This window comes from Dermacentor variabilis, chromosome 8, assembly GCF_050947875.1.
Source record: "Dermacentor variabilis isolate Ectoservices chromosome 8, ASM5094787v1, whole genome shotgun sequence".
In the NCBI taxonomy this organism is placed as follows: Eukaryota; Metazoa; Arthropoda; class Arachnida; order Ixodida; family Ixodidae; genus Dermacentor; species Dermacentor variabilis.
Genome location: NC_134575.1, coordinates 116,494,387 through 116,517,404, shown reverse-complemented (window position 1 = coordinate 116,517,404; position 23,018 = coordinate 116,494,387). Strand labels below are relative to the sequence as shown.

The window sequence follows — 23,018 nt, the reverse complement described above, 5'->3', positions numbered from 1 at the left end:
CGCTGAATGTTTATTAGCAGTGAACATTGGAGGAGCACTCTTGCGGTTATGGGCCGTTCCACCGCGAGGGCTGCGCCATTACATGCTGCATTACCTGCCGTATTTGCCATGGTATTACTATCAGTGCATTCGCCAAAATGTACCTTTACTTTCTTTATCCTGTAAATATATTGTTGCTTGCGTTGTCAATTACCACACCTGTAGTAGTCCAATGTTGGGCTGACAGTATCAATAAATAAATAATAAATAAAAAAAATACACTTTGGGCACTGCTGGCGGCCTGCATCAAATATAATAATAATATTTGGGGTTTTACGTGCCAAAACCACTTTCTGATTATGAGGCACGCCGTAGTGGAGGACTCCGGAAATTTTGACCACCTGGGGTTCTTTAACGTGCACCTAAATCTAAGCACACGGGTGTTTTCGCATTTCGCCCCCATCGAAATGCGGCCTGCATCAAACGCATCAGTAAGTCAAGACAAGGGCACTCACCACCAAGACCGGAGACTCAGCTTGACTGCGACAGCGATGACTCGGACTAAGAGTCGTCAAGAAATAAAGCTTCTCTCTCTCTCTCTATCTTGGTCATGTCTTTCCTGGTTGACTGACACGAAGCATAGCTTTTGTAGCGCTGTGCGTATGTGATGGGATGGCGTGTAGCTCTTGCATCCTGCTTCACCCGATTACAGCAAAGAAGCGCTCGCCTCACTGCAGCACTGACAGGCTCACTGACAGGCTGGTCAGTTCGCATCTTCGTGTACAGTGCCCAACACGCAACCGGCTTCAGATCGTTTTCGTTTCTATTCTTCTCAGATCCAGCGCCAAGACCCGTGCACATCGGTATACATTCTTCTATTTATAGAATCAAGCCAGAATGACACGCTAAAACGTTATGACGGAACATTAACCTAGATTCGAGCGACACTGCATTCCAAGGTTTCATTTTTTGACACCGTTTTCTAAGAAAATTAGTATTTTGTAGAAAGCGTACTGCCGTGTCGTCACCCTTGGCGGAACATGAACATGTAGTACATTTCCATTGCCAACAAATGACTTGGCAATCCAGAATAAAAAGTCAAGTTGACGAAATGCCAGGCGATGTTAAACTCATCTTTTTATGTTCAAGCAAACGAAAGATGTTATATATAAAAAAACAGCATGAGTAGCCTTTCCTCACATACAGAGAGGTGGTGCTTTTATCATTTTTCCGCGCCATCTCATGAAGCAATAAATGTTTGATGTTCGCAAGAGACAGCATCACAATGAAAACTGACTTCAAAAGGTATTTTGTCTCTAGGAATGTGTTGGAGCTGCGGAGGCTATGCTGTAATAAGAGTTCACTGTTTCCAACAAAATAGTCATTTTCCTAGATAGACACGTCCTGGTTTGAATTCCCCGGGACTGCAAAACGCTGCAATAAAAATAACAAGCACATATAATCGGCTTGCCTCGTTCCGGCGCTTGTCTGTGCGGCTGTCTTCAATGCTTGTTTGTTTAGAGTAATGATCATTGTTGCTATCCTTGCGGTGCAAGTTTGCTGCATGCTGAATTACCTGTTTTCCCGACTGTATGCTTGTAAATATGAATTTCAAATGAAACGATACTACTAATAATAACTGAGATAGAACACTAGTTTTATTCTCTGCACAAAAGGCAGTATGTGCACCACAAAGCGCGTTGTGACTGTTCCGATAAGATTTGTTGGTGCAACCGACTTGGAGACCAACGGATCGCCGGCTGGCGATTCCGCGTTCGTTTTCTCGCGGTAAGCGGGGTCACTCACCCGTCCTCAGAAAGGAGCACGCGCAGAGCGCTGTCCAAATTACGAACCGGGTCCACGTCGTGGGCTCCATGTCAGCAGTAGTGTGCAGTGGCTCGGTTGCTTCGGAAGGATTGCAGAGGGGCCTCGGGGAACGAGGAAGGACAGTTGTAGCGCTCTTCCTCGAGAGCACGTAAGTGGGTGGCACGGCGTCTCTGTTAGCACGCGCACAATATGCGGAACAGTCTCCGAGAGTGTCTGTCGCCGCGACGGTGTTGGCTCGTGTTTAAAGCGCGTCGCCGGCGCGTCAAAGTAAACGGGCGTTCGGTCTCGGACACGCACGACTCTTTGGTGCGGCGTCGTTGTCGTCGCCTATATGGGCGTGAAAAGTGAAAAAAAAGGGAGAAGAGGCCGCTGATGACGCCCTTTTCGTTGTGGTGGTGGTGGTGGTGCGTGTCCTATTACCGGTGTGGCCTTCGACCAAACGCCGGTGGCTCTGCCTGGTGACCCTGGCCGCTCGCCACAGGTGGGGCAGGAGGAGGAGGGGGTGTGTGTGTGCAAGGATTGGAAACGGCTCTCTCGCCAACTATGGGGCGCAGCGGCCAGCGCATGGCAACCACACACGGAACATAATTCCCACGGATTTTCGGCGACCCTACATCACGTGGTGTGACGGCGATGGTTTCGTGATCATGATCGGATATGATTAGTTTCTGCTATGATTATTTATTTTCACCGTTTTTGCCGATAATATTTTTGTGCTTGACAACCTTCCAACACTTGCTCTTATACGTAAGCAGTAAGTAACAAACATACATTTTACTTTCTGTTCAACTTTTTTACCCAAAGTGTTCATCGACACATCCGGTGCAGATGAAACGAACAGTTTCAGCGATAATCTGTAAAGAAGTCCCCACCGAATTGAACATGCAGATAACCGAAATTAAGAGGTATGCGAATAATATTGAAATGTAAGTAAGTTTTAAAAGTAAGTTTGAAAAGGAGGTGCACATTCCTCGTAGTCTTATTTATTTTATTTATTTATTGATACTGCGGTCCTGCTTCCAGGACCTTACCATGGTGCATACAAAGTAAAATTGAAAAAAGAATAATAGTACAATATACAGTGATACATAACATAGGTCACTCACTATGTGCAAAGGCGAGCAGTTACTGAACCACACACAGTAAATCACTCGCTACATAAACATAGGTGCGACTAAATTAATGACAGTGAGCCTTGGGTTACAACGTTATCAGTAAAATTATTCCATTCAACAATAGTTCTAGGGAAAAAGAAAAATTTGTAAAATTCTTTTTAGTAGTTAATGGTGCTGTTGTCTGTGAGTGTCGATGACGTGTAGCATAACCAGTAGAAAAAGTGATAAAGCGCGATGTATCAATGTTGTAGTGCCCTTTTATGAGCGAAATAACAATTTTAAAGGGCATGTTCAGCTCCTTTGTGTCACAGATGCCAATCCACTTCTCTTGAGGCGCTCTGTAATTGAAGTGCGGCCATACGAATTATACATGAATCGTACTGCCCTTTTTTGAACTTTTTCTAGTTTAGTAATGCATCTTTTAGTAAAGGGATCCCATATGACAATCGCGTATTCCAACATTGGTCGAAGGATGGCATTGTAAAAAAGATTATGATGAAAAACTTTATTTATCCCTCTTTAAAAGGAAGGGGGCAATGGAATAGAGGGTGGGAGGAGGAACTACTTGAAGTAGGCCTCCTTTATCCTCTCAGCCCACTCCAGGATGGCCTCCTGAAGATCGGGCTTGGAGCTGCGCAAGGCAGCCTCCCACTGCTCCTCACTAGATATTAATTGCTTGAGGAAAGGGGGAAGGGGGTGCTTAGGGCACCCCCACATGATGTGGTTTAAGTCTGCTCTGGGAGAGATACAGAATTTACAAGAGGGAGAAAGGTAAATGGCGAGATGAATGCGGTGGAGGAGGTAAGCGAACGGAAAGGTGCGACAGGAGGTGTAGCAAATTTTAGAGAGCGTCCTAGGAAAAATACTTTTCGAAGGCGATTCGCTGTGACAGTGTCAACAAGTTTGTTCCACGAGAGAGTTAGTAATCCAGAGGCCAAGGTACTTATGTGTGGTTATCTCAGAAAGCATGATGTTTTCGGCATTGTAGTTGTACAATAAAGGGTTATTTTTTAACGATATCCTCATGAAGACAGTTTTATCGAAGTTAATTTCCCTTTACCATTCATTGCACCATGTTACTATGCTTTTAAAGGCATCATTCAGTCTAATTTGATCGTCAATATAGGAAATTTTTTTTCGTACGGGACACAGTCATCAGCGTACAGCCTATAATACCCACAGAAATCTGATCCCCACAGTGTCATTTATATAAAGTAAAAAGAGAAGCGGACCAAGAACTGATCCAAGTTGGATTTGATAATTAACTATTCTAAGTTGCCGTACATTCTTTTTGATTGAATGCATTAAGTGGAAGCGTGCGAATAGTAATAGTGTTTGAGACCGAATCCAATAACAATTATATTTCGAATAGTTGGCGAGTAACGTGTTACATCCCTTTCACGTTTAGTATGAAATAATTTTCGCAACATTGGAAGGTTTCTTTCATCGCACGGAACATTGTAGAACATGCTGCGATTAAGCATAAATGGAGCAATAAGAATAATTAGGCAGTCGATTTGCAAATTCCGTCCTATTTGGAGGAGGCGGTGATGCGTTATCACATAAAGTTTATAACGGCAACCCTTTTGTGCCACCTGCGTTTGCCTTCGCGACCCGACTATGAATTGGTATTGACTGCGGCGATGGAAAAGTGAAAAAAGAAAAAGAGGCAGCTTCGTTCGAAGAGCAAAGCACTGACTGCGATACTAAAATTTAGCGTTGAACTTGAACCTCCCGGTTCTTGGTCTAACTTAGTTACTTCCAAGTATAGCGCAACAAAAAAAAAAAAAAAACATTAAAGCGCTACTACCAACTATATTTAGTACTAGCTCTCATCTTTGTCTGCCGTGTCTTCTTTGTGTGTATGTGTACGTTTTTGCGCTATAGCTAGAAGTAACTATGTTAGACCAACTAATCCAACAGGCGGAGATCCTTCTGTTGTTCTAACCATAAGTGGTTGCGCCAAAATTGCTGCCACCCTTAGAAGCTTTACCACGCTGTGTATGACCGGTACTAACATCGCCGAGGTTTATTAATTTATTTATTTATTTATTTATTTTCATACTCTCAGGACCCGAGGGTATTACAGCTATGAGTGTTCTAACAATAAATTGTTAATGGCAACTTTAAAGGCGGCAAGGTCTTCAACTACAGCGACGGAGGCGGGAATGTGGTTCCAGTCACTGCTTGTTTGCGGCAAAAAATAGGCATGGCAAGTGTTAGTGTGACATGAAGGAATTTTAAACTTGAGTTTATGGTTGATCCGTGAGGACACGTAATCTGGAGTGAGGAAGAGATCGTTTTCAAGTGTTGGTTTAGTGTAAAACATTTTGTGATGGAGGTTTAAGCGGAAGCACTTACGGCGTGACGGAAGTGTCGGCAGACCTAAATTACCTTTCATTGAAGGAACACTGGTGTAGCGATAGCAATCAGAGAGCCCGTGTCGATCAGCGCGGTGATTAATGCGAAGCTAGATGGGTCCCAAATAGAGCAAGCATATTCTAACTTTGACGTACCTAAAGTTGCGTAAAATTTATTGGTTAAATCGGAGGGCATGGAGAAAAAATTTCGGCGTAGAGACCCAAGCATGCGATTACGGTTGTTAATTACATGTTCAACGTGTATATTTCAAGAGAGACTGTGGTTTACAGGCAAGCCAGGATAGCGGTAACTATCAATGGGGGTTAACGCGCATTTATTAGGGTATAAGAAACGTTGCCAATAACTTTATTGTGGTGCATTACTCTCATATTCTTACATATTGAGATTCATAAGCAACTTGTCGCATCATTTAGACATAGCGTCACTGTCGGATTGCAAAATAGAAACGTCCTGTGAATTATTGATTACACGATAAACCACACAATCATCAGCAAGGAGTATTGCGAGAGTTATTAACGACAGGTAAGTCATCAATATATATAAGAAATAGTAATGGGCCAGGAACCGATCTTTGTGGTACGCCTCAAGTAACAAGAACAGTAGGGGAGTCATAATAATTAGCCTGAGCGCACTGTAAGCGCTTAGTCAGAGGGCGTTGAATCCAATCTAGGATGTTAGTATCTATGCTGAGCTTGCTCATTTTTAGGAGGAGGAGGAGTTTGTGTGATATAGCGTCGGAGGCTTTAGCGTAATCTAAAAAGATGCAGTCGGTTATCAAATCTTTTTCAAAAGCTCCGAAAGGATCGTTAGTAAAAGAGAATAACTGCATTTCACAAGAGAAGTGCTTCCTGAAACCGCGTTGACAAGGAGAGAAAAAGCATACTTGATTCAAGGAAAAATACCAAGTTTGAATAAATGATGTGTTCAAGAAGTTTACAGAGTACACTGGTTAGAATATTGGCCTGCAATTTAGGGGAGAGTGGGTGGTGTTACCTGATTTGTGAAGTAGAACCACTTTACCCACCCTCCAATCATCTTGCAAAGTAGAAGTCTCTAAAGACTGCGAATAGAGTTCAGCAAATATAATGGAACAGTAACCTTTTGTATTTTTTAAAAACTTAGAATTTATGTTGTCATTACCTGCAAAGCTAGAATTTAAATTTTCTATCAGACGGCGCACCCCAGCTGAATCTACAGTGATGAAATTCATTGGAACAAGACAAGGAGTCGGCGATTGTTGGCATAGAAAAGGCTGTTAAGCCAGAAAAGCAAGAAACAAGAACATCGTTTAGCACATTGTAGCAGTCACCATTAGCAACAGTATCACCATTGCTGTCGAGCAAGTGAACCGTGTTAGATTTGCTGCCAGAACTACATTCCAAAACTGCCGAGGGTTATCTTTAAACAGAGTGGACATGGTACAATTGTGGAACGCGTCTTTCGCCTGCGCAATGGCATTTTTGTACTCGTGATCAGCGCAATTGTACGCGTGCCGTCGTTCGGGCGTCGTCGCCACTTCCGCTCGGCGGAATATGCTTTTATTTTTGTTTAACAAGCGCTTAAAGTGGGCGTTAAACCAAGAAGCTTTGGAAGAAGAAAGAATTCGTTTTTTTTTCTAACGTAGCGATCGATCAAGTAGGCAGCTTTTTCTTTGAAGCTAGTCTAATATTCTTGAATGGTGCGACTGTAGAAGCTCGGCATAAAGTCAGTGATGAATTCTGCAAGTTCGTTATTTGTGGCAGAGAAATTCTCGTTTTTACAATCTTTAATAAATTTGGCCTGCTTCTTGGGAGGCGTACAGGCCCGCATACTGCAGTTAAGAAAGCAATGACCGCTGATGCCTGGAAAAAAAAAAAACGAGGTGTGAAACGAGTTCTGGAGTTCTCGTAAGCAGCAAATCTAGTACATTAGCAGAATAAGGTGAGCAACGGGTAGGCTGAAAGCTTGGTGGGTCAGTAGTCCGATTTCTGTAACTGGCCTAAAGCATGGCAAATGAATAGCAACTTTTCCAAAACTGTCTCCATGTCTTTTACACGGCGCTCATGCTCTTCCTTGTTTGCCTATGCCTTTAACAATATTAGTTTAAATAGGGCCTTCGAATTCGAGTATTTAAGTATCCTGCTAACACACGATTTGTCATGATCGAAACGGACTGATGTCACCTGTAACAAGGCCCTTAAAAGACTAGGTTACTTACATTTTACGCTGCGTATTGCTCATCAAAAAACTAAACTTCTTACAAATAAAACCCTCATTCGCTTCATCCTCGAACATGGCTGCGTTGTATGCAATCCATGCAAACACTGTGACGTGAAAAAAAAACTAGAATCAGTGCAAAAAAAGGCAGTGCGTTTAGTTTGTAGGAGATACGACAAGAAATTTTCACCGTCTAACTCTCTTCCCCTATTTGGTCTTACTCCTCTTGCAGAGTGTCCGTCGCAAACTCGAATGCCTGAAATTCCTTCACACGTTTATCAATTCTCCTCTCCTCTCCTCTCCAGATAACTATTTGACTTTTTCCAAACCCTCATGTACGAGGGGTCGCCATGCGCCAAATATCTCAACTTTTTTTGCCCACACTGATTCCTTTAAAAAAAGATTTTTTCCATCAACAATTGAAGTCTGGAATTCATTACCGTGCAACATCCGTTCACTACCACTGAAACAATTGATGCAAGCTTGTTTTTAAATATTTTTATGTTTGTTGTTCATCCCACTCCTGCAATAGCCTCATTGAGACTGCAATATAAATAAATAAATAAATAAATAAATAAATAAATAAATAAATAAATAGCGAGTAAATTAAAGTCCCCGAAACGAAACAAAGTGCACTTGGGAAATTGCGCAGTGAGCTTCTGAGGACATCACGTAATTCGTGACAAAATGTGATCGAAGACATTGGTTGCCTGCAACATGCGCTGAAGATAAACCTTTTATGCGCTATATAAATATACATGCATGCACTAAAAAATTCTAAATTAGTCTCAACCATAATAACACTGGAAACAACGGTATCCCTGGCAGTTAATAATAATACACCACCAGCTGGACGACCAGTAAGGTCCGAACGATAAAATCTATACTCTGATTCGCAATGATTCATGGTCGGCAATCGCCGAGGAAAGCCACGTTTCAGTTAGTAGTCAACATTCGCCGGACATGTGTCGATTATCGATGATAAACCATCGTGTTTGTTGCACAGACTACGTACATTGGAATATAAAAGGGACAGCTGACTGGATGGGTGCGTTCGTGCTAGCTACGTCGATAAGCGCGCGTGAGCTGGCGGCATGTGAGGCAGGTATGCAGAAAGCGCTTGCGAGTGTCAAGTTTGCACACACGGTCAGTAACATGGCAATACACATAAGCAATTTTGTTAATATATAATTTGTTTACGCGTAGCGAGAATGGCTGTCCAGATTTTTTACCAAATTCAAGCAGCCTTTTCCGGGAGCTTCGAGTTGCTCTCGAAAAGTCTTCGCTAACTGAAACCTTTGAAGACTGAAACTCCTTCCTCTTAGAAAGAATGTTACCTTTTAGCTTCGACGATGTAAACTTATCAATGATAGGTCGGCACTTATTTGAAACATAAGGTTTGAAACATAAAAAAAAAAAGATTCTGACGTCAATGTGGAAGCGGCATTGACGTGACTCAGAACGTCGGCTGGAACATTTTCGGTGCGCTTGATGTGGCGGAACGTTGATGTAAACTCGGAAATGTAGGAAAGGTGTCGACTCTCGCGGGACGAGTAACAGGACCCCGAACGGCTCGTTGCGTGCACAAGAGGCTTGTGGTCTGCCGAGAGAGTAAATGCACGGCCTTCGAGGAAATGGTGAAATGTCTGATAGCTAGGTAAACGGCGAGTAATTCACGGCCGAACACGCTGCGGCGGTCCTGTGCAGGCATCAGTTCATTAGAGAAAAGGGCGAGTGGTTGCCGCATAGTGTTGATGAATTGATGCAGAACGCGGCCAACAGCGGGGTTTGAAGCGTCTGTCATGATGGCAGTGGGCGTGTCTGCCTTTGGATGTCTGAGCAGCGTGGTGTCAGCGAGGGCACACTTGACTCTTGTGAAAGTGTCGGTGGCCTGTTCAGTCCACTGAAGCACTTGCTTACCTTTGTTTCCCATCACAGCGTCTAGCGGAGCCAGAAGTTGTGCGAAATTGGGGAATGAATCGGCAGTAGAAGTTCAGGAAACCGAGAAATTGGCGAAGCTTCGTGAGTGTAGTCGGTCGTGGAAAGTCTTCGATGACTCCAGTTTTAGACGCCAGCGGTCGAATGCCGTTAGCGTCGACGATATGCCGGAGGATCTCGAGTTCCGGTCGACCGAATTCGCTGTTGTCGGCGTTCCTGATAATTCCTCTAGTGTCAAGGCGAGGAAACAACAACCATGAGGGTTGAAGATGCTCAACTGCGGAAGAGCTTGTGACGAGAAGGCCGTCAATGTACGCAAAAGCTAAAGGTAGGCCTCGAGTGACGGAATCAATGAAACGCTGAAAGGCTTCACCAGCGTTCCGTAGACCGAATGGCATGCGGAGAAATTCAAAAAGACCGAACGGTGTGGTGGTGGCGGTCTTGGGAATGTCTTCTGCAGCGACCGGCAGTCTATGATAGGCGCGAACGAGGTCGATCTTAAAGAGGATCGTCGTACCATGCAACGCTACCGTGAAGTTCTGAATGTACGGGAGAAGGTAGCGACCAGGAACTGTAATGTTGTTTAGCGCCCGGTAGTCGCCGTATGGGCGCCAGTCTCCAGTATTCTTAGGCGCCATGTGAAGTGCATGATGATGTCCAATTACTACAGTAACGGCGGATGATGCCAAGTTGCAACATGTATGCAAAATCCGCGCAAGCTACCTTGAGTTTCTCTGGGGAGAAACGCCAGAGTCGGAAGGACTGGTGGGCCGGAGGTGACGATGTGATGGCACTTGTCACGTTAGACCGGTTGCGTCCAGTCGGGCAGGCGCGTCAAAGTGGAAAATTCGCGCAGGAGCTAGGCTAGCGGTTCTTCCAGCATGGTAGAAATAGGCGAGATCAGTGATGTGATTGTTGCTGGGACGCCGGGATCGGACAGCGGGATAACGGAGTCGATGAGACGGCGGCGTTGAACGTCGACAAGGAGTCCGTAGTTATGCAAGAAGTCTGCTCCAATGATTGTGCGAGGGACGTCTACAACCAGAAAAATCCAGCTCGTCGAAGGCCAAAGTTTAATATGACGGAGCGTGACGGAAAAAGTACAATCCTGGTGCCGTTGACGGCTTGCAAAAATGACACAGGCGTCACTTTTCGGTCGCAGCGTTGGGCGGGAATAACGCTTACGTCAGCTCTTCTGTCGAATAAAACTGTTGTCGCGTAACTCTGCCCGTCAGATAAAAGAAACCACTTGCGTGCATCATGAGGCGCGCAGGCACACCAGGGCAAAAGCACCCTGCAAACAACACCAGCAAGACCACCTCACTGTGTGTGTCGACGCCGCTAGCTATCCACAGAAACCGGCCTGTGCCGTAAGTGTAGTGTCACATCAACTTGGTTACATCGCAGCTCCCATAATACAGGCGCGCACATCCATAGACGCGGAGGAGGCAGCCATAGCGCTGGTCATCTTAGCCACCGCTGCCGAGGTTATCCTTAGCGACTCCAAAACTGCAATTCGCAACTACTAGAAAGGCCGAGTTCATGAACCGGCACGAAAAATTTTGAATCATCAGATCCCCCTTAGACCAATTAAGCTCATCTTGGTGGCCGCGCACGCAGGGCATCCAGGCATTGAGATGGCCCATTCTATGGCTCGAGTAGCCGTCAACCGAGTCACGCCGTTCGATGACTTGGGTAACGCCAGAGACCGATTGGTAGAATATCATGAGATCACCCTCCACTACCGCCAAATGCGGTGGAGATATCCTCCCCCACATAAATCCTTAACGAAATTCCAACAAACTACCTGACGCCAGCTTCAGGCACAAACTTCCTTTCTCCAGCTTTTCTCGCACTGGTTCATCCAGGCCTATATCGACAGGAATGTGTGCTCTGCGGCGCGCCTAGAGCCAACTTCCATCACATAATGTTCTTATGCCCTGAGCTCCAGCCACCCTCTGAGTGGCAAGTCACCGACGTCGAGGGCTGGGAGATCGTGGTGTCTAGCTCCAACCCATCCGACCAAATACGGCTGGTGGACTGGGCTCCGAGGGTCGCCGAGGGCCACAAACTCCCGGACACCCTACGGGCTCCTGAGCCCCCTCAGAAGTAATGTTCTAAAAAGGCTCAAATAATAAATGTTTACCACCACCATCTGGGCCGGGCCACTCGTCACTGTTAGGGGTCGGCCGGCCTGTTTCCCTGCCAAGCGCAGGGATGCCGATAGTGACGAGCGTCGTTTCCAAAACGACAGTGGTATTAGCAAACGCCCGGCGTTTTAGGTCATGTTCTATGGCGAATGTCTGTGCGTCTCGATTTGCTGGAACTACGGCTGCCTGGGCGACGAGATGACGTGTGGCGATGTTGCACTGCATACATGATGCGCTCCAGGCGTTCACAAAAGGATTCAAGCGGAGATCGCGCTGCTGAAGAGCAGGAAAGGTGTGTGAGGCGGTTGTATTGTCACTCGGATACGATGTCGTGGTTACGATGATTGGGGTGGCTACTTCCATGACTTTGTCTGCCAACGCAGCAAGTCCGATAAGGTCCGCGGCAGCAGCTGTCACCATGACCATCTGCACGTTAGCCGGTAGTCGCCGCAAAAATAATTCGCGCAACAGCGTGTCGTCGATGGATCTCGCGCTGTCTCCGAGCAGCTGCCTCATTCGGCGAATAAGTTGACTAGGGCGTCAGACACCGAGTTCCTCATCGGACAGGAGCTGCTGGATGCGAGGACGCTGTGAAGCTGCTGTGCGCTGAAACAGGGCTGCCTTGAGATCGTCATAGGCGGAGGTAGACTGTCGGGCGTTCGACAAATCGGCTACTTCGTCAATGGCGTCGGGTGAGAGAGCTGCAACGGTGCAGTGAAACTTTGATCCTTGTGCGCACATACTGCAGCCACTTGGAATTGCGTTTCGGCCTTAAGAAACCATGCCGAGGGATGTTGGTCCCACTACTGTGGTGGGCGGACGGCAATGGCCGAACAGCAGTGCTCACTGGGTTCCTCGAAAGCGTTCTGGCTCTGAGCACTCGTAACGTTGATCTGATCCATGGTCGTCTCTACCACAGGAGCGCATATGGCAGGATCACGACCGGGTCACCAAGCTATCGCGACGAGCGACCGCGTAGACCGGTGGTGTCTCAGCATTCCGGGAGAGACACGACCGATCTCTTAGCGTAGCATTTTTTTGGTACGCCCGTGCATTTTTGGCACGCCCGTGCCGGCGCGTGCTAGCGGCACTTGCCCCGTGTAGACGCGAGCGTCTGTGTAATTCTGATGCAACGCTGATTGCTGCTGCTAGAAGTTCACTGATGTTGTGGCAACGCTCATTTTGTGTAGTATGCTGCTGCACCTGACTGCTTCCTGTCTTGATTAGTTGATGCCCTTGACCAGCTGATTAAGGGTTAAACATACTTGTACAGTAGCTGATTATGATGTGTGCTACAATGTTATTCTGATTTTTAATTATTATGTTGTATACAGCAGTTGCGCTCACTGTTCGATATCTACGGGCAGTGAGGCCCGTCAAGCAGTGGTTTACCACTGACTGCTTCTATCTCGCCGTCTCCACTACTTACAGCGAAGCTGTCGATTGCTAGGATCCAGGGATTTCTTCATGGCGTAACGTAGACAGACAACTATCATTGTCTATGGCTCATACCCCCAAATGCTATGGCTCATATCCCCGTAAGGCAGAGGCTACTAGCGCTCAGCAATGTGAAGCGAACAGTGCATTTATTTTGAACACATATATACAATTAACAGCAAAGGGAAAGCGAGGAGCAGACTGGCAACTGCCACGGGAAGGGGCACAACGCCTGCCTACTCTTAAGAAGGGAGGTGACAGCAACACAGCAATGGAAGATAAGAAGGAGGGGAGGAAAGAGGAAAGGAAAAGCAACAGGACAAATCGAAAGAATAAAGTAGAATACAGTACACATCACACACAGGAGGGCCGGTCACTGAAGGTCATGCTACTACAGAATGATGAATAGAATAATTTCGACGCTACAAACGTGAACCTAAATTAACTCTAGAAAAGTAAGTAGAGTGCGATGAGTCTTATCACGTTTAGACACACAACCACTGGGGTAAAAACATTCGTCGACTGTCGTACACCGCAGGCCAAGGAGATGATAGTCTCTGACTAGCGACATGCGCTGCGCACTGAAAGCGGGACACTCAAAGATAAGGTGCTGAAGTGTCTCGCAGCAGCCACGAGACGTACACGATGGACTTGCCACACGTCCTTATCTGTATAAACGTTCGTCAACGTCCACGCAGCCAACCCTCAGCTTGAGTGGTTGTGCTCTAGCGCGACGAGGCAAGCCCCGACCGCGAAACAGTGCATACATTCTTTGTAATCACACATACTACACACAGCGTGCGTTTCAATAAAGAAGAAGCTCAAAACAAGCGTCCGAAACACATAATTGATGGTAAGGTGCTCCTGCACATAAATGCAGTGCGAAGCACGTAGCGCTTTCAACACATATATACAATTAACAGGAAGTGGAAAGTGATGAGCAGGCTGGCAACTGCCACCGGAAGGGGCACAACGCCTGCCTACTCCTAAGAAGGGAGGTGTCAGCAACACAGCAATGGAAGATGGGAAGGAGGGGAGGAAAGAGGAAAGGAAAAGCAACAGGACAAATCTAAAGCAATACGTTTTCCGGTAAAGATGACCGTTGCGCAAGCTGCCACGGAGACGGCAGCTTGACTGTAGCATACAAAGCAGGGAGTTACGTAACTAGACTTTCTTACGTAAAATAAAAACCAGCCCAGCAACTGATTTGTGTTGTGACAGTGCTATTGAAAGTCCACGTATGGTGAGGACTCCTGGGGTGCGATCGGAGATGGTTGTTCGGCGCGTTCGTTCGGTTACCGGCGCGCGCGATTGGCCTACTCCGCGCCGACGTCGCCAGCCGCGGGGCGCGGCCACGTTTTTGGTGACGTCAAAATGACGACACGCTCCTGTCAATCATCCTCCCACCGAGCATTTCGTCTGCTAGGCGCCGAACCCGACGGGAGCTGGGAAGTTTGGAGCGATCATACGGCTTCGCATGGCGCGTCTGGTGGATTGGATTGGATCCAACAGGCGGCCTTTTCGGCTGCCGAATGGCACGTTTGAATCCAATCCATAGTTTAATTCGAGAAAATGGCGCTTCCTTTGGGAACTTAGGTTGTTGCGCTCGCGTTTCTAGAGGAAGGAGGAGAGCGGGTGGCGGTGCGAAACGCGTTTGAAGAAATGGCAGAAAGTGAATTCCGGCGTCGTTTTTGTTTCTCGAAACAAATAATTCGTTGGTTGTACAGAGAAATCCACCCCATCTTCGGTGCCAGCCAGCCACTGGAATGTTGTCTCTGCCTCTTGAAAAGTGCGCCACTCTTCCCGTCGTTTTCTTTTTTCTTCTCGCTGTGCGTGACAGCACCTACGGACGACGCAAAGAAACTAATAGTTATAAATTGCAGTAGTCACACGTACTACTATTTGAAAACGTGCTTGGGCTTGAGAAGAAAAAATACATTTTTTAGATAAAGATTTCATCCATTTGGAAGACGAGAAACATTTCGTTTTGTTGTATACTGTCTGCAAGCAGACGACACACGACGGAAGTAAACTTCCGGGGAGGTCACCGCTTCCTGATTGGCTGCTCTCTCCGCCCCGCTGTCACAAATTTTGCATACTGCAACTATGTGACGTTGCAGCAACTGAACAGAACGCGTATCGAACAAAATATCTCCGATCGCGCCCCTGAAGAGCAGCGTACATACGAACCGCGGCGCTTCTCGCTCGTCCACTCTTTGTATGCACACGAAGTAGCGGCGCAAGTCGCTGGCTCTCGAAACGTCCTAGACTGATAATTAGGTAAACTGCATGTGAATGTCGCCACGCGAACAATTTCAGCCTACGTTGGAATGGGTAATCGCTTTAGTTGTCATTTACAGCTTCGCTGTACAATTACCTTCACAGCGTGTATTGGAGGCGTGTATAAAAGGTGTATAAACTATAATCGTGTATAAAAGGTTGATTGATTAGAATCTCCATTTTTTGAGCCCGAGCAAGATGTGCTAAAATCCGGTCAAACCGAATTTTCCCCGATGTTTGGCAGTTTGTGAAGAGTAATCATAAATGAAGGTTTTACAAAGCTAATGCAGGCTGTCCACCTTTTCTAAGCAAGTTGTCAAGCTATATGTCATGTTAATTTCACTATTATTCCACGAATGTGGCATCTGACCGTTTTCGCCTAGCACTCTAGCGAAATCCGGCGTATATAAAAATAAATATATTCAGTGGCTAGCAGTCTTGAGGGAACGAAAGCTTGTTACTTTTTTTTTAATTTATCAGCTGCTTTAAGACGAATGCGACAATGGCTAATGACGTCGCATTTTTCGCTCGTCTCACACATTTAAACGGCAATAGTGCACTAGCGAGCAAATTAACGCAGCGCTGACGTTGCTCTCCATTACGAATGGTTGCTTTGACATTCACAGGATGTTTACCAAAGTACGTTACGTTCATAGAAGGGCAGCTGACTCGCCTGGTCAATATTCTATTAATTTCGTTGCGGAAGCACAAAATGGCAACCAGTGAGACGGGACAAAAGACAAGGACGACAGGCCCTACAGGTCCCCCTTATGATGGACAAGGAAGTCCTCCCAGTGCAAATGACAGTAAAAGTCAGCAAGGACTTGTTAGATATACAGAAAAGCATCACATCCACGCCAAAACATGTTCGTGTGCGCAAATTTTTGTATTTGTTTCTTTGTTCAAAAATGCGGAGATAGGACTTTAAAAGCGATCAGCAAACCCACCTCTACCCGCCGTGGTTGCTTAATGGCAATGGTGCTGGGCTGCTGCCCGCGAGGTCGCGGGATCGAATCCCGGCCACGGCGGCCTCATTTCGATGGGAGCGAAATGCGAAACACCCGTGTACTTAGATTTAGGTGCATGTCAAAGAAGCGCGGGGGCCGAAATTTCCTGAGTAGTCCACTACGGCGTGCCTCGTAATCAGAAAGTGGTTTTGGCACGTAAAACCCCATAACTTAATTTTTAAACCCGTCTCTACTTGTTTTTGTTTATGTGGTCGCTCTTGAGCAATAATAGTTCTTTCGCACGAGGATTAGTAGAGAAGAGTTAAGCGTAGGAATGGCGAGCAGCTGACATTCGTATTACATGTTAATATATATTAAATAATTTTGTACACTTGCATGTTCACTCGTTTGATAATTTGCATATTTAATGCCTCAAGGATGCTTGTAGGGATTGGTTCTAATTTTATAACCCAAAATGTGTTTTTACTTCTAGTCTTTCGCTGAACTGTCTGACTTTATGGAATTATATGCGTGTTTCCTTTAGGGGGGGGGGGGGAAGTAACCATGCGGTTCCCTTATCTTCCCCATCACGTTGAAGGAAAATGAAATGAATCATTATTATTCTTATCCTGTGAGTGCCTTCTTTGCCTGCTTCGCCTTCTTTCATTACAACGTTTGTGTTGATAATTAGGCCAATGAGACCATCGTTTGTAAAGGTCACCGGAAAAATCTCAAACCTTGGGCTGCGGTACAAGAAAACCTTCGCCCAGGTTTCTTTTCGAAATAACACGATTTTTTTAAACCCTAAATTTCAGAAAATAGAAAACCCGAAAGTGAAGGACCCTAGATATAACTCCGTATTCTTAAACACGCCTTCCACTTGAAGCTTCTCCTCGACTCAGCCAAGTCGAGGCGACGGGGCTTCTTTCACTCAAGGCGCCGTTGCGTTTCATGAACGCTACTTCACCTTTCCTCCGCCAAGGAATGCCTTGAAAATGCGCCCTCGACTTAAGTGAAGTGTGTCGACCGAGAAAAGCGTCTGATATCAAGACTATTTTTCAATGTGCTTCTTAAAAGTCCCATTATTTAAGACAAATATGTGTTTCAGTTCATTCATCTTCCTAATCAAACAACTACATGGCACAATGCACAACTTTATCTCGGCAACGCTGCCACTGTGAGCGCTCGACTGATAGAGCAAGCGGGAGCTGTGTTTGAGGTCTGGCAACAATCGCATCCCGACAGCTGAGAGCATGGCGCATGGCGCAACCAAGATAATTTGCGCCGGCATTTGTCCGCTGCTGTTTGTTTCATTGGTGACTGACGTTGCGGTTGTTAAACGCGGTTATGATGGGTGATTCTGTCCTTCTGCGCATGGTGACCGAGCCTGAATGACTTCTGAGGCCACAGATGGAACGGTCGATGGGCAGCTTTGTTTACCTTCAAGACCGAGTGGTGCTGTGAGTTTGCTGAACGCAATAACAGGACAGAAAAAATGGGTGAGTGAGCCATTTTTTCATGGAAGCACAGTATGTTAATGCGGTTTTCTTGAGGTTAACGCGGCGCTGTCGATAAGCCGTTTCCGATGTGCACATGCATGATTGACTCAAGTTGCTTATGCTGCAGGCATTCATTAGTACCTTAAACATATTCGAGACAGAATAAGCTTGTGCAAAACATATATTTTTTTTTGCTAATGGCAACTTGTGGCAGATTCGGCACGACATTCTGTTGTTGGTTTCGATTTTTTAAAGGAAAATGTAGAAGGTACGGATCGGCGCCTGCATCCAACTATCATTCCAGTATCGCGTATGAAATCTTTCGGTAGAGGAGAAGCAGTTATAGTATACATGTGGCAGAATGCGTATATGGTTGAGTGCATAGCTCCGGCAGGCTGGGAAAAAAAGCGTCTTTTGAGTCCTCTACTTTATTTTAGAAGACGTGGTGGTCAGTCGGCTTGCTCAACTTGTAGCACATATGGTCAACGAACCAGCACTGGTGCCTGCATTTCCTGTGCTTCCTCACTTCACATATGCGCTACGCAATGTTTTAATCTTCCGAAAATTCACTTGTCAGTACTTCATCACCACCATTTGTTTTTTCGTTTTAACTTTTTCAGTGTGCTATGTGGTAGCAGCTGATGCGCGTTCCATAAACTGTGCTTTCAAATTCACGCAATTTCGACATATTTTTAGTTGTGCTACGTCTTTTCATTTCCGTTGCTTAGGTATACTGAATTTACTTAGCGCGCGAGCGCCCTGTCTACATAAAAGTTTTGGCATTCTGGTGCAGGATGTGGGCTTTGGAAGGACCAGCTGATGAAAAAATCAACGCCTGTGCTGCACAGTAGGCTTCTGGCAGACCTGAAAGTATCGGTAGATATGGTGCCTGCCTGTTGGAATTGCAGCAGCTCGCTTCCCTGAAAGCTAGGTGCTGAAGAAGTTATTGACTAACCTACCCGGTAATTAGTCTGTGCTTATTTACATAAACTTTGTTAAAATATTCATGTTACGTGTCGCCACATTCACAATATGGCGAAACGGACACTGTGTTATTTACAACCACAAAAATTAAACAGCCATGTCATAATGAAATCAAATTAATTTTTATTCTCTTTCAGCTGTCATATAATTTTTGTTTTAAATAGCATGAATATGATGGGCGAAGTCATCAGTTGCCCGTGGTGCGTTGCAGCTGCGACAGGAGCTTTTTGCTGCCCACAATTTGTGATGCAACACTTTCCTAGCATTTGTAGCCAGCACTTCAGTATTTAGTGGCATGCTGAAGCTACTTTAGCATGAGCAAGTGTAGATTAAAAATATGCCATCGTTTTGATGGTTGATCTCAGCTTTTCCGAAATAACGGTAGTAATGCGCTCTATACTGTATTTTTCAGCATTGTCATTGTGACAGTCTGCATCACCATTTGGCCTATTTTGGGATCCCACAAGACCCGCTGCTACCCTGGGTGTTGTACCTCGGTCAATAGCTGAAGTTCTGCAAGCCCCATTGAAGCCAACTGTCATCTCTATCCAATGGAAGAAACTCATTGTTGGGGCCGTCATAATTTATCTTAAGCTGAAGCTAGAAGCAGGGTAGAAACAGCATATATTCTACAAGAACTTACCACTGCATGCCGTCGGGTGGCTACACCCGACAGGCTACTGTCTTGAACAGAGATGGTGTTTTATCCTAGAATGTCTTTGTCAGCAGTACTACTCCTTCTGTTTATATCCTTGGAAAGAAACAAGCGAAGACTCCAAAGAGAACATAGGAGAAATTGTACTTACTAATTGAATTAAAGAAATGACAAATTAATGGCAATGAAAGGGGATGAGAAAACTTCTTGCCATAGGCGTGCGATGCTCTAACCAATTGAGCTACCACGGCGCCGTTTTCCCTTCCACTTTTTGTGTATTTATAATTTGCTACAAGAACGAACTACCACTACTACTACTAGAACTAGATCATTCCCCACCTGCTGCAAGTTGTTCTTTCATCCACTTTCATTGCTATTAATTTATAATTTCTTTAATTCAATTAGTAAGTACAAATAATTTCCCCTATGTTGTCTTTGGTGACTTTGCTTGTTGACTTCTCATGATATGATTATTAAAAATCGCGCCCCTCGGTTAACCCCCTTTCTTAATTCTCCTTCATTACTGCTTCTTCTTGTAGGATAAGAGTGCACGCTTTATTGCATACTATCAAAGTACAAAAAGGCGAGAACAGTGTTAATTTATTGTTTTAGAAAAAAATTGGCACTTGAATTGAGCAGAAATTATTAAGGGGTACATACTGTCTTAATAAATATGACTGAAGAAAGGACATCTGGATGAAAAATGCAATGACTGCAGCTGCAACGTGTCTATGAAGGCAAATTCATGCAGTCAAACTGCTTTTAGTGATGATGTTTCAGCTGGTAGAATGTCAGAAAAGGGATAGATGTCTTAAGCAGAATATTTCGACGGCTATGCTCTTTTGTAACTTTTTTCTTTACATCCTCCATAAACTTGTATATTTATGGAAATAAATACATTCATTCATTATAGTGCAGCAGGGCATTAACTGGACCTCTCCTCCATGTGCACACCAATGCAAGCGCAGCATACACAGCACAGTTGGAAATGCAGTTGCTCTTCGTGCGTGTGTTGGCAACCGGGTTTCTGCATAAGGCAAAAGGTTGGTAATAAACATAGAATGACTTTAAAAAAGGTCCATGAAAACTAGCTTAGGTATTGTATTCGTTGTCTTTAGTTCACATTTCGTAATAATACATTCGTTTAAAAATTTTGTGTTCTAGAGCGCCATTTTTTTTACATTAATTAGCTCATACTGTATTTATTTATTTTTATTTGCAAAGAAACATTTTTCAGCTGGTCTACCGCTTGCGCAGCAAGACCGACATACATCGATCAAATACTTATATAATGAACCCTATAGAGAGCTGGGATGTTCGCAATAAAGGTGTGCGATATATATCTGCTACCGCTTGCTAGCACTGTCTGTATTAGGAGCCGTCACTACACTGCTACACCTTTATTTATCGGAATAAAAAATAATGTGATGTACAAAAACTCTACTCTGTTGTATTGTTATTCTGTCGCTTTTATTCGAACAAAACATTACATTAACCTGTGTGTACGTGCAGGTATAATTCTGAATGCCATTTAATGGTTGGTGACTTCCTTGTTGAGCTCGGATCTTCATAGGGATGACAAGCTAAATAAACTGAATGGTTTGAAGCAAGGATTACGTAATTATTGCTTATGACTTTAAATTGCACCAACTGCACACGGCCAGCGCGAAATTACAGTACATTTCTTATTTTCCTTAGCGCAACTAGCCGCATCAAATTACAGAAAATTGCAAAAATTAAAGGGAGCGCACCTGCTCGTTTACAGAGACACTCGCTTTGCTGCGGTGTGCTTCGCTGTCCTTGGATTAGCGTAGGCAGTGATGATCTGCCCGAGTAAAAACAGCGCCGACGGGGCGACTGCCGGCGCTCGCGCAAGCAATACACGAACACAGGCAATACACGCACTAATGACAGGAATCTTCGTAGTTGTTTTCTTTTTACAAGTTCGAAGTCCGCCGCAGTCATGTATCGCGCCGTGCTTGAACAGATGCGGCTTTCTACGATGAGTCGCGAGAAACACGTGAATGCACTCACGCCGATAGTAGTTTCGTAGCACTGGCAGTAAGAATACCCGTGTGCAGGTCATCGACTGGCTCTTGCACGGAGTAAGACGACAGTCACTGCTCTAGCTCGCAGTCTTCTTGACAGGACGACCGATCTGTCTCGGCGCCGCAGTGGATCGATTTCGTTGCCGATGCGCTCCGGACGACTGCACCAGTTCCTAAAACGTAGCCCTTGAGAATGCGCAGCACGGTTAACCAAAGAAAAGCTACGGAGGCAACTGGCGTCAACCGGAAAAAGCTGACGAGGCGAGCGACAGATCGCAAGGCAGCCATGTTTACGCACTAACTTCACTCGAGGAGCGATTCAAGGCGGCTGCGAGGCTACCTTGAGATTCTCGAGTGAAGCGCTCGAGCTTTCCTTCACTCAAGGCGCGCTTCAAGGGGAGGGCGATTTGTGAAATGAAAAACCGCCCTCAAGGAGCATTTCGAGTGGAGGGTCAAGTCGAGGTGCGTTTGTGAATTCGGGGGATAGTGTCATAGAAAAGTGGTCAATCACGGGGACAGTGTTAATGCGTGTTACGTGGGCCACGTGGTGGAGGTCTCCGCGTCTTGCCACATTCACTGGTAGGTAAGCGCTATGGTGCAATACATGGCGCAGATTACAATCAGTTGCATAGAATTTATTTATTCGCTTTACGAAAGCTTGACTTCTCAGATTGCTACATATTAATTGGATCTACACAATATTTTCGATCTCGGCTATTCAGCAACACAGCACGCAGCAACCACGGTGAGGAAAATCCGCGAATATTCGCAAAGAAAGCTTTGCTCCAAAAAAATACGCTCAGCTGTTTATCACAATATTGTGTAGTGACTCGCAATTTTATTTACCTTGTTCAAAAACTTTTGGAGGGCCGTTTTAGTCCGTTCATTTGTGCACAGACATGTTATGTGTTGTTTGCTTTAATTGAAACGCACTTCACGGAGCTGGAGCAAGTCGTCGAACGACGTAAGCACATCGCACTGGAGAAAGAAAACAAGTTTAACTCAAACGTTCTGCTGAAAAATCTTCCGGATGAAACACACTAGAGTGCATGCCTGGGAAAGTGGTGTGCCGACAATTATAGTGGTATAGCGCGACAACTACGGCGGAACAATGCATCGACTCCGAATTCGTCGCGACAAATGCGGATGCCTGCGAGTTGGCAGTGATCTCGCAATGACTCAATTCATTATTCAGCAAACGTCAAGGGTGTTGTAGACACTGAAGTTGCGAATACACTACCAGTTGGCGCATGTGAAGCAGCCTCTCAATTCAATAGTAATATATGTAAGGTGGGCACTACTGTGTATCTGTTACTCATATAACAGCTCCGCGAGTAGATGACTATGAATCATTGTGAAGCGCTTTCACGGAATGATGAGAGGTACTGTGAATCAAGGATCCGCAATTCTCAAAGCTTTCCTGCCATTGGCTGGCCGATTTTACTTACGGTATATCTGGCAAAACAATTGTCTAGAATCTGCTCTTATGGACAGGTTTAGCGCTATAACTTCTTATGAATACGGCTCCTGTTAATGTGCTGACAATTAAAGAGAATATTGGCACGTGTACTTATTTATTCT

General features: G+C 45.3%; 1 protein-coding gene and 1 long non-coding RNA gene across 2 annotated transcripts in view; one reads left to right on the top strand and one right to left on the bottom strand.

The window, feature by feature from the left end:
* The window catches only part of LOC142590548 (uncharacterized), a 65,830-nt gene extending 63,589 nt beyond the window's left edge, over positions 1 to 2,241 (bottom strand). The window contains exon 1 of the mRNA XM_075702751.1: positions 1,786 to 2,241. Within this exon, the coding sequence (XP_075558866.1) occupies positions 1,786 to 1,855 (70 nt within the window). The 5' untranslated portion in view covers positions 1,856 to 2,241. The remainder of the gene's footprint in view (positions 1 to 1,785) is intronic.
* Positions 2,242 to 17,587: 15,346 nt separating this feature from the next.
* Positions 17,588 to 19,553, top strand: LOC142591243 (uncharacterized). Its single transcript, XR_012830412.1, has 3 exons — positions 17,588 to 17,750; positions 18,544 to 18,712; positions 19,147 to 19,553. It is a non-coding gene; the product is annotated as an uncharacterized LOC142591243 (long non-coding RNA).
* The last annotated feature ends 3,465 nt before the right edge of the window (positions 19,554 to 23,018 follow it).